Raw genomic sequence first — 12,387 nt, forward strand, 5'->3', positions numbered from 1 at the left:
ATCTTTAGCACAGTCAGGTTACAGGATTTGCTGTATCCAGATCTGTGTGTGATTCTTGTCTTTCCTGCTATGCCATCTTGTATTGACTGGGTCCTGCCTGCACTTAGTGCGAGTAAGTGTACTGATTGGAACTGGTCTGGCATAGGGTGTTTAGCTAAGAGTTCAAGGACAAGGGTTGATTGGTCAATTCCAGTGTTCTATTTTACTTTTGTTTTTGTGGTATTTAAACCCTGCGTTTGCACTGGGTTATGCTTGTTTGCACATTGTGCACAACTGCTGCACTGTTTTAACCATTTGCAAGGTACCTCAGCTGCATTTTTCCCTTACCAGCACTCCTGTGCAAGTGAGGCCCTCGCTTGCAGCTAATGTACTGATTTTATCCTGCCCTACTCACACCTACAGGTACTCTCCTAAGATAGTACCAACTCTACTATCCCTGACCTCTCTTCCATAGATTCTGACAATCATGGGCAGACAACTTCCTGTGACTTTTCCTGCTAATCTGGTTGATATGGGCATCTTGCGACAGTGTAGCAACTGCCTTATGTACACGGACAACCCATTACTACTACCACCTAGGAACACAATATGTGAGAGATGCAATTACATTAAGAACCTAGAATCTTTGCTGTTTCCTACACATGTGGAGGCTCTCAACAAAAACATACATAAACAAAAGACTTCTGAAGCAAACACGCACATCACAACCCACAGCACCAAGCATCACACATAGAGGCGGTGAGAGACGCAGGCTTGTGTACTAAGGTCCAGCCACAAACCCAACATACTAATCATAGGAGACTCTATCGTGAAACACACAGATATACCCCTCAGCAGACTAGACAAGGAGAAAGTCATGGTAAGTTGTTTGTCAGGTGCTAGAATCTGCCACATCACACATGCACTCATGTCTCTTAACAGGTACTGTTATGATTGTCATAGTCCATGTTGGTGTGAATGACATGAGATGTACCTCTCTGGACTATATGAAGAGAGACATGATTGAAATTGCTAAATGTGTCCTGGGCAGGTATGTCCCTAGCCTTAAGCTGCATCCTACTGTCACCCAGAATGATGCCTCAATACAAACAGAAAATGATTGATTTTAACAACTGGCTTAGTTTCTGGCGTCATTCCAAGGGGATCCAATACCTGACAGCCTGGGAAGACATGAATGACAGACCACAATGCTTTACCAGAGATGGCCTTCATCTGTCTCCACTGGGCTTCAGGGTTTAAGCAAAGGCTCTTGCCTCACCCATAGTGCCTTTTTTAGCAAAGTCATGAGCAGAAAATTACCAAGATGAAAAATTCTTCTAAACTAAATTTAAAGGTCATGCTGCTGAAAGCTAGGAGTATTAGCATGAAACTGCACTCATTGCAAGCATGCCTTGCCCTGGAGGATGCTGACATTTGTGCAGTCACTGAAACCTGTTTCAAAGCTGCGGAGAGCACCTCAACCTTACCAGGTTATTCATCCTACCATACCTTCAGACACCAAATGGAGAACTACAAAGCCAAAGAAGGTGGAGTTTCAATGTTTATCAACCATGACTCAAGACGCCCACTCCACTTATCTAGACTTACTTGAATCCATCAAGATTCAACCATCAATCCTGATCCAGGGTGACTAACTCATGGAAGACCTCTTCTAGCCCAAACATGAATGCCCAGAGATTCTTGTCAATGCCAATGCATTGGATCAGCTGGTTGACACCCCTACGAGAAGTGAAAATATCCTGGACCTGAAAATAACCAACATGAGTAGCCACTGTAGCACCCCTACAGTGTCATCCTCCTTGGTAAGATCCAACCATAAAATGATCACCTTTAAAGTCACCATCTCCCTTAACCCCACCCCACCCCCGTTAGAGTCTAACAAAAAACTTTTCCAAAGCCAACTACAATCTCCTGACAGCAGGTATAAGCAACTTCTCAGCCATCATCCTTTGAGTAGAAACTAGCACTAATGACCAAGCCTACACCAAAATACTATATGAGCACCTACACAGCTATATGGAGTCAGCAATACCCGACAGGGCCAACTCATCTTCCTCAAGGAAGAGTAAACCGCTCTGGTGGACAGCAGCAATAAAACTCTTAAGGAAAAAATTGCTGTCCAGGACCAAAAAGGAGCAGGTGCCAAGTTGGAAGCAATCTCTCTGTTGTCTGAACAAGCAAATAAGGTCACTGGTGAAATCCTCCAAGGCTAACTTTGAGTCCAAATTAGCCATATCCCGTAAGGACAATCATAAGGCCTTCTTCACATACGTCCGCAGTCTGAAAAGTAACACCCAAATTTGCTCTGAACTGGTGGTCAATAACACCACATACACAAATGCTGTAGATACAGCCAACATACTGGCAGACAGGTTCAGTGAAAACTTCACCCCCTGCCCTCTATCAGTAAATCAGAACATCCCCAGCACCTAATCCCCTCCCCTCATCACCAGGGAGCAGGTGTTTAATGTCCTCTCAAAGGCAAAACATACAGTCTCCATGGGACCCGACAACATCCCTGGCTGTATCCTACATGAACTCAGGCATGAGCTGCCAGCTCCATTAGGTACCCTATTCAACCAAACCCTGAACACCGGCTTCATCCCAGCCGAATGAATAGAGGACAGCCACTGTGATCCCTCTACACAAAGGTGGAGCGTCCATGGACCCAGGCAATTATAGGTCCATCAACCTAACTAGCCTGACCTGCAAGGCCATAGAACGTATTATCATGGACCTTATAAACAAGGACATTGGCAACCTTCAAATGCTTGACCCCACACAGTCTGGTTTTGTCAAGGGGGATTGTGCCTGTTAAACTTGGCTGACTTCTTCGAAACAGTCACCAAAGCCATGGACGAGGGGAAGACTGTGCACACCACCTACCTTGACCTAGCCAAAGGCTTCGACACTATTCCCCACTCAGGCATAATAGATAAACTCTCCCAGCTAGGCATCAACCCATATGTTACCAGATGGGTAGCTAACTTGGTCACTGATAGAACCCACTCAGTCAAAACAGGGGAAGCAACCTCTAGTAGTAGACCGGTAATGAGTGGTATACCACAAGGATGGGTCTTGAGGCCTCTGCTGTTTGGGATATACTTTTCTGAGGTGCAAGCCAAAACCAATGGTCTGTGGCTGACCAAGTTTGCCGATGACTGCAAGCTGAGTGCTGTCTTAAAACTCACCTAGTGATGTGAACACCCTCCAAGAGGGCCTTACCCAAACAAATGACTGGTGCCAGAAGCATGGCCTCTGAATGCCAATAAATGTATCATTGAAATTTCAATTTGTTTTTTTCGTTTATTGGCGTTCTTGTTTACAACATAACCTGTGGATTATAAAGAACTTTGCACACGCATATCTGAATCCAGGAGTTTAAATGCGGTGGACCTGCAAGGGTGTTTTTTTTCAGCAACGTGACTTTTGACCGCCATGTTGCCTCCACTGTATGTAAGATGGCCCACCTCTTATGCAAGGGCATTTCATCCAGGAACAAGGAGGTCATAACATCCATGTACTCCTCCCTTATCAGACCCATTACTGGGTACAGTGCCCCCTTCGGCATATATCTTGCCAAGCACATGCAGCAGCTGGAGAGACCACAGAGATTCCTGACCAGGAAGATCCAGTGGGGTCTCTGTCCTATAGTGCTAGACTAAAAGCCCTGTTCCTCTACTCAATCTCGTACAGACTGCTCAGAGGTGACATGTATGGCATACAAGACCATCTCAGACCCAGCCTTGGAGTTGCTGCATATCCATAAGTCAAACTCCACTTGTGCAACTCGCATGCAAGGCCTCAACCTGGTCTGGGACATTGATAGAACTTGTCAGCAGGGCAGATTTCTGTCCCAAAGACTCCCCCATCTATGGAAGAGACTCCCTCTCTATGTCAAGCATAGTACCTCTCTAGCCCTCTTTAAGAGGAACCTGGACGACTAGATAGGAAACAGAAAATACACCCCCCCCGAGATCCCACTTGTGCCCCTCCTGGACAGGAGAAACAGGTGCTGATTTGTGGGAACATAGGCAAAATTCTTGGCTAGGCTTATAAGGGCCTCTGGGCCTATAGCCTAGTATCATCCTATGAACCTATAAGATAATGCTGGTGGCTTATAAAATGGTAAAAATGTACACAATGCTTTCATCTTGACAAAAAGCCAACACTTGAACATGTTGCCACAGTGTACTAAGTCCCACAATTGGAAACAAAATTTGTGCGTTATCTTTCCTCTTTCAAATGCCAAGGCTCAAAGGGGCTGCTAACCAGCCTGTTAGACAGTAAAAAAAGCTGGAGGTAGAATAAGAGGAAAGGTGGCTACTGAACTCAAGTAGCTAGCCAAGCCAAAACGCTGCTTCAAAATATCTAGAAAGGCAGTAGAGAAACAGTAAAGTGGCAGTAGCTCTGATGGAATGAGAGGTCTGGTTAGCGGAATCCCATGATGGGAATAACAGAAAGAAATACAACCAATCCCACTTAGAAATAGTTTGTTTTGGAAACAGGTTTACCTTGAGAACCCAAACTCCAGGGCTGCAGCATGAAGACGCTGCTCGAGAAAAGACAAACCCTTGTCCAATAACTCAGTAACAAGATGAAGAGAGAAAATAAATAAATCAGGTTTGGAACATCAAAGTCCTTCCCTTCCCCAACAATCATTTCCTCAGATTCAGGTGGCCAACAATGAAAAGTGAAAAACACACACACACACACACACACACACACACACACACACACACACACACACAGAGAGTTAAGCAACCTTGGGCCCACAGTTTCCAGCAACTAATATATCCTTCTCTATGGTCACACAACCTTATGGAAAGGTATGCATATTTGCCAAGGTTTTCAATGCAAGAATACATTTCTCTTCCTCCCTCTTCTTTTTTTTTTTTTTTATTAACTGGATAAATTAAGTGGTCCCAAATACCGGACCATACTCATTCATGGTAAAACATTTGTTTTACAAAAATATCTTATACAGGAGGAATTGCACCATAGGTCACTAGGTTAATGGCCCTACAGCCCTTACAAGCCTAGCCATATTTATCCCAAGATGCACAAACTGTCAGTAGTTAGACGAGTGAAGTTTTTGGAGGCAAGGGTCTACGGTAGTGAATACCGACTTGTTCTGTCCAAGGGGTACCAAATTTGCAGTCACCCATCCATTGATATAGGTTGCATTTGAAGAGGGTCAGGGAGGGACTCTTTTCATGTGAACTGGAAGCTTGTTCCAGAGAAGTGGCATTCTCTGTGAAATGTATCTCTCTCTCCAGCATGAGCTCTTCAGGTCAGGCGACAGGTTCACATCCCTGGAGTATGCAACCCTCGTAAAGTCTGATTTATGAATATGTAGCATTTCCATCAGGGCCTGGTCAGAGACTGCCCTGTATGCCATGCATAAGTCACCCCATAGAAACCTATAAGAGACAGAATACAATAACAGGGCTTTCAGTCTATCCGTGTAAGACACATTTTACATACCCTGTAATTTTTTGATAAGAAACCTCTGTAGTCTCTCCAATTGTTGCAGGTGTCTGGTGAGGTATGTGTACTGGCCTGGTGAGGGCAGAGTATAACGGAATTGTAACATACTTAGATCTAGATGTGATGCCTTTACCTATAAGACGTGCCACATAGAAGGATTTTCTTACTACTGTGGATACATGATGGTCAAAGTTCAGACTGCTATCAACTTAAGTACCCAGATCACATACCACTGTGTCTACACTTAGGGGGTGCTGTATATAATGTAATTAGCAGGGATGTCAGCTTCCCCAAAAGGGAAATGATGCATTGTTTCAATTTACCTTTAATCCGTGGCTTTGGCACCAATCATTTATTTTGGTTAACTCTGCCTGCAGAATATTAACATTGTTGGGGGACTCCATAACTGCTCCCAATTTGCAATTGTCATCAAACTTGGTCAGCCACAGACCATCCAAGTTTCCTGGACTTCTGGGAAATAAATTCTGAACATTAAGGGGCCAAGCACAGAACCCTGTAGTATGCCACTGCTGATTGGTCTTTTGCTAGAGGTGAAGACACTCACTTTGACAGTATGTGTCTTGTCATTGAACCAGTTGGCTATCCATCTGCTAATGTAGGGGTTAATTCCCAAATGGGAAATTTTCTGTATAATATTCAAGTGGGGGATTGTGTCAAAATGCCTTGGCTAGGTCAAAATAGGCAGCATGCACTGTCTTTCTCTTGTCCAGGGCCCTGCAGACTTTCTCAAAAATCAACCATATTTAACAGGCATGATCTACCTTTAATGAATCCAAACTGGGTTGGATCCAGAGTTTGGAGATTACCTATGTCCTTGTTAATAATATCCATAATTCTTTCCATGGCTTTGCAAATGAGGCTAGTCAAGCTAATGGGCCTATAATTCCCAGAGTTAGTCGACGGTCCTCCTTTGTGCAGAAGGTTACTGTTGCTGTTCTCCATTCTGCCAGAACAGACAGTTCAGAGGCTGTAGTGAAACATTGATCCAAGTGGGTCTGCTAGGTCATGTTTTAAGTTATTTAAAAAGGCAAATCTGGGATGTTGTCTGGTTCCATTGATGCTGTGTTTTTGACCTTGGAGAGCACCAATGTGAGCTGCACTCAAGATAATAGGCTGAGGAATGGTGGAAGGTACACTTTGGGGGATGACTGCAGGGGGTGATGGGGTGGGGATTGAAGCTTGTTCCAAATCAGTCAGCTAGCAGGTTGGCTATTATGTCCAGCTGAGTATGGGTGTGCCACCCACAACCAGTTCAGTACATAGCTGGGTATTCCCTTTTAGATTTTGGACATAGTTAAAGAATGGCTTGGGATTATCCTTACCTAGGGAGGCTATTTTTACTTTGTAGTTGGCTTTGGAGGACTTGACAAGATCTTGAATTTGTTTCGTTTAAGCTAGGGAGGGATTTCTACCTCTGCTAAGCCAGTTTCCTCTTGTTCTTGGACATGAGCTTCTTTCCCTTGTTGTATAGCCAGTTTATATCAGGGGTCCACCAGGATGGCTTGTTTTTCAGCAAGACCTGGTTTTAATTTGGTCAGGTACAGCTGATTCTATACAACTGCTTAAGTGGTTATAAAGGGCATTGGTGTATAACTATGCGGAGAAGTCCATGTGATCTGCATTCAAGGGGGCTTTGAAACTTCTTATACCATCTATTAGTAGGAAGTAATTTGTCTTTGAAAAATTCTTAAGCATTTTTGAACTTGTTTGATGTTATTATAAGAACAGATACCCATACAAGACTGATTTATGGTCTGATCTTACCAGGGAGGATATCATGGGAGGAGGTGCAATGCTCTCCTATGTTAGTGAGTATCATGTCCAGGTCATTTGAGCCTCACTTGGGTGTGCTGAATACATTTACAAAGTCCAAGAGCCTCTAAGCCAGCATGCTTGTGGTCGTATACGTTTCCCAGTCTATGTTAAAATAATTAAAACCACCCATGAGTAAGGTGTTGGGCTGTACAGCAAGTGACTCCAGTAAGTCCAGGTATGCGATATGCTTGTGTTTTTAATCTAGTAGTTGCAATATGGTAGCTTTTTACTTTAACATTGGCTGTTAGTGATACTTGTTATCAGGAACGGTACCTACAACATCTGAAACACAATTTAAGTTTCAACAATGTAATAAAGTTGTGTCACAAGACAAATGAAGAAAATCTATCAAAACAAGATAGAAAAAAAATAATTTCTCTCTGACACTCTGTAGGCGTGCTGGTGCTCTGCATCTGTCATTTGTTCTGTTAAATAACACAAGAGTCGTGTTTTCAAAAAAATGGTTCTTTATAGCACTCTTAAAAATATCCATACATATGAACTGTATTTATATTATACATTACAAATACTATATATATATATCATGTGCACATGAGCATTTGTGAGTTACTCAGTCAAGATTTCAGTTATACTGAGGAGCGAAGGAAAATGATTTATAAAGTAAGAAAAGAGAAAGAATGAAGGAAAAGAAATAGAGGACACAATCGTAGACTTCTAAATCAGATACAGTCAGTTAGAAGCTCCTCTATGATTGCTGTGGACCATCATTTCAAGGTTATAACTTTTTATGACCATCTTAAATGACAAGCACCAAACAAAGCTCCTCTTCTTCCTGTTACATATTTTATATCATAAAGCTGCTTTGAAAAAAAATAGACTCAGAATCTGAAAGCTAATAACTAGCAGCATTTCCAGAACTTACTTTGGAAGCATAGACCTTCTCTTAGAGTTCATAAAAGTGAGCCATGTATGCGATGCTCACTGGACTGTAATTTTTTTTTTTTTTTTTGTGGATGCTTTCAACATTTAATTCTCTTTGTGTATCTTATAAAAAAAACTGGATCTCCTTTAAGCTGCAAGATAACATAAGAATCTGCCTTCCATAACTCAAAGTACATTTCAGCACCAATTCTGTAAAAATCCACTATCCCTATACAGGATCAAAAGTCGCAGTATCAATCCAGTTTATATCCCCTATATATGGCTACATAGATTTAAACTCACCAGCATTTTCAACATCACATTATATTATGTGCTTAAATCACAGACCAAGATTGTGTTGACACTACACATGTTCTTAAAGCATCTAAGCGTGTATCCCATGTGAACAGTTCTAGATGAACAACAGAGCCTTGAAGCACCAGAGGCAGCTGTCTGAAGTGCCTTACTTTCTTACAGAGCTATAGAGGTTCCTGAATGCTGCTCTCTTGTGCTTAATGGCAAACAAGGAATTTCAGCTCTATCTGCAGTCACCTCAGTCTGGCTCTATCTGCAGTCACCTCCGTCTGGCCCCAATTAAAAACACTTATCAGGATACAGCACCAGTCACTGCTTTATATACAGTACATTATTGCCCCTGCCCTATGTATAACAGTGTTACTGGTTATCAAGCATCAGTGACCCCTTCCCACAGTCATACGTGTGTGGCTTTATAGAAAGCTGTATAACCCAAAATCAAAGGCAAAGTACTAAAAATACATCACTTATCAAAAATATGCATGAGAACATGGGGCAAAGCTCAGAAATAAAATGTTGTTTTATGATGGTTAAAACACTGATATTGCTATAGCTGCCATAATGCCCTTATCAATGTTAGCATTTGTTCATGTGAAATCTCAAACCAATAGTATCCATGTTGAATTGGTTGTACTTTTTTTGCTTTGCTCTGTGCAGCATTAGCACCTACACAGATGACATCTTGGCCGTTGAGTCTGGGCATTTACTTAATTTTTAGCCAGGTTAATACTAACCTGAAATCCAAATAGTCCCTTTCACCAAACGATGGAAGCATTAAACCTTAGTCACTACACAGTAGAGCAATGTGAAAAACTCATCAATATTGCCAAGGCCTTATCTGGAGCTTAGATTAGAAATAAAATTATAGTAATGCAGCATTTCTTAAAAAGATCAGTGGGTATAACACACAGCTAAGACAACATGCTTTACACATGAAAAAAAATCCCTTCTGGCCAGTTCAGGCCACTGTATAAGTAACTGACAAAGGTCTCATGGCAGTTAAAGAAAAATGGGAATTTTATATTATGGAAAACTTTTTTTATTAAATTAAATAGGTCCACAACTCCATTCTCTGTTTTACAAGGATGTATCTGCAAGCAAAGAAACATAATTTTTACATATTTTCTTTTGACCACCAGGCTCAGGTAAATGTTGCTTAAAAGGTGATGCATTTAGTTGCAGGGTAGTTGGTGCCTGGGATAAATGCATACAAGTTGTACCATGACAATGGAGGCAAGCTAAAAGGCATTCATAGTCTGACTTCAGGAAATCACTAATATTCTAATGTAGAACACAATAAGTCACCTCTCTGAGGAAACTGGATCAGTCTCACTGTAATTTTGTTCATATTTCACTGTAAGGTGAAAACAAATTGCCACAAATTTAAATGTAAGCACTTGTGCATTTCATTCCTAAGTGACCTCTCCATCTCTAAGAAACAAGAATGAGTGAACTGAGTAAAGGACTAAACAATCTAGTGAATAAACAGAAATTTATACCACTGTGTCTTTCAAGCAGTGAGAAAATCTAGGAATGTTACTGATCAGATAATAGCACAAGGGACACTGTTCCCTTAGGAGATTACATTATGTGCGCATTCTCATCCTCATAGCAGGAACAGTACTCAGAACTACTAACGGCTTCTCTCTGCTTACATTTTGGTAAGATACTCTTTTACAGTAAAAAAGCCCCACCCCCATCCCAAGCACCATCAAAATGCAGTTGCATTATCGGAACTATTTTCACTCACAGAGTACAAAATGTCAATAAAATACAGGCACACCAAGCCTGGATAATTTTATGGAGAGGATAGAACAAGTTCCAGTGAGACTGTCTTTTTCAAAGTCCATACATTTCTCCAGTGAAAACCATCCTCGTGGTTTTATTACAGTACTTTGAATCCCTTTGAGGGAAAACAAAAGTATCTTTCAGAGTCTAAAGGGGTAATCACTTAAATATTCATGCATCTTCTTGGGTAGTGGAAGTTGACTCACTTGTGTTGCAACTTTGTTGATGCTAAGACGACAGAGGTGCTGTAGTGAGGGAAAACTGTCCTGCCGATGAAGGGGCTTTATCAGTTTCAAATGCACTGCCCGATCTTTCTGTAGTTGTGCTACTGAGGCCGTGGTTGAAGCACTTTGGCTAGAAGGGAGGTCAGCCTTGCAAGATGTCACATAATGCTGAATAAGGCTGACTACGTCTTGGAATGCCAAGATGTGAGGTTTGGCGAGGTAGTTTGAGTCCAGCCGAAACCTTCCATCAGTGTACTCAATGCGGACATTGGTAGGGCCCCGGTTGGTTTTGACAGACAATGTAAAGAGGTAGCTGGAGTGAGTACTGTTCCGGATCAAGAAGGTTCCCTCTGGTAGATTAATTAACTGCTGTTTGGCTTCATTAGCTGTCAGTGAACCCCAGTACCAGCCTGAAGAAGAAAGAATTGAAAGTTAAAAACATGAAAATGCACAGAAAATAAATTAAACCGAGTGAAAATAAATTATGACATGTATAAATAAATTTAATAACCACGTGATGTGATGTAGAAAACATCAATATTAAATTACATATATAAAAAGAAAACTAACATGACCAGTCAACCAAAACAATATTCATTACTAAAGCACACACGCTGCGCAGAAAAGAATAAAAAAGCAATCTTTGCCTTTCACAGTGAGAGCATTTTCACCAGGGAGAGGTCTAGCTACCAAACTAGTTCAGTATTTAAAAAAAAATAAGAAAACCTAAGCAGAACTTGTTTAAAACGTAGGTCTTTCCCTCACACACACACACACACACACACACACACACACACACACACACACACACACACACACACACACAGCTATCTAAGCAGTTTTCCATGCAGTCAGGACATACAAACAGAAGCAGTTTGGAACCCACTGATCGCAGGGAAAGCACTAAGGAAGTCAGCACACAAAGCACCAAGTTAAAAAGAATGTCAGGACCACACTAACACTAAGATACATGCATACGCATGTGGCGCAAAAGGGGGGGGGGGGAAAAAGTGCACTAACTAAATAACCCACACACGCACAGTATATTAGGAAGCTGTCCCTCAGATGTGGAAGCTGGTGGAAATAGCTGAGCTGGTGGAAATAGCTGAATGAACACAATTGCAGATGCAATCTGAAGGTAAGCAGTTTTTCTTTTTCTTAAATAATCTTATATAAGTAATAATCCTCCCTCATGTATGAGTAATGCTGGCATACTATCTGCCAGTTTTTTGCTCGAGCACTCATGCTCTGTCCTTGCGATCAAGCCATGCCAGAAATGGCTCATCTCGGCGATACCCACAACCAGTCACACATTATTTCTAAAACTTGCTCTCTACCTATAAACACCTGTTAGTATTAACAAAGAGGATTCAGAAGAGAGCTGCACTAGGCTACATTATATAGATGACAGGAGTTTTGGAGTCAGTTCAGATGTGGCGATTCCTTCAGGGGGATTTGGTGTGCTGTAGGACGACAGCTCCCTTCTGTAGTAATGTCAGAGTTCAATCAGCAGTCCAAGTGCCAAAGGAGCAGCACCAGAATGAGGGGAGGAGTGAAACTACTGATGGATAGCTCCCCTGTCAACTACTCTTCTAGGAAGGAATATGGGATTCTGCACTGACCACTCCCTACAATTTTCCCAGGGCCAGGCAAAGTATAAGCAGGATGCAGGTATTCTAGTGTATAAAAGACATCTTCCACGAAAGATGGAAACATGCACATGGTTCTCAAAAGTTTTTTTTAGGCGTAATTTGCTTCAGGAGAGAAGATAATATAGCTCTGACCCCCGCGGTGTGGAGTTTTTATCTACTACCTAACCTTCTGTTATCAAGTCAGAAATAAGGCAATAGAT

The 12,387-nt window shown here is 41.8% G+C and overlaps 1 protein-coding gene across 2 annotated transcripts in view; it reads right to left on the reverse strand.

Annotated features, from left to right (window-relative positions):
- Window positions 1-7,773: 7,773 nt before the first annotated feature.
- CISH (cytokine inducible SH2 containing protein) overlaps window positions 7,774-12,387 on the reverse strand; it is a 47,335-nt gene continuing 42,721 nt past the window's right edge. For both annotated transcript variants that reach the window (XM_044077924.1, XM_044077926.1), the window contains exon 3: window positions 7,774-10,945. In XM_044077924.1, the coding sequence (XP_043933859.1) occupies window positions 10,452-10,945 (494 nt within the window). In that variant the 3' untranslated portion in view covers window positions 7,774-10,451. The remainder of the gene's footprint in view (window positions 10,946-12,387) is intronic.

This window comes from Protopterus annectens, chromosome 7.part0 (genome assembly GCF_019279795.1).
Source record: "Protopterus annectens isolate FY-2018-M chromosome 7.part0, PAN1.0, whole genome shotgun sequence".
Lineage (NCBI taxonomy): Eukaryota > Metazoa > Chordata > Ceratodontiformes > Protopteridae > Protopterus > Protopterus annectens.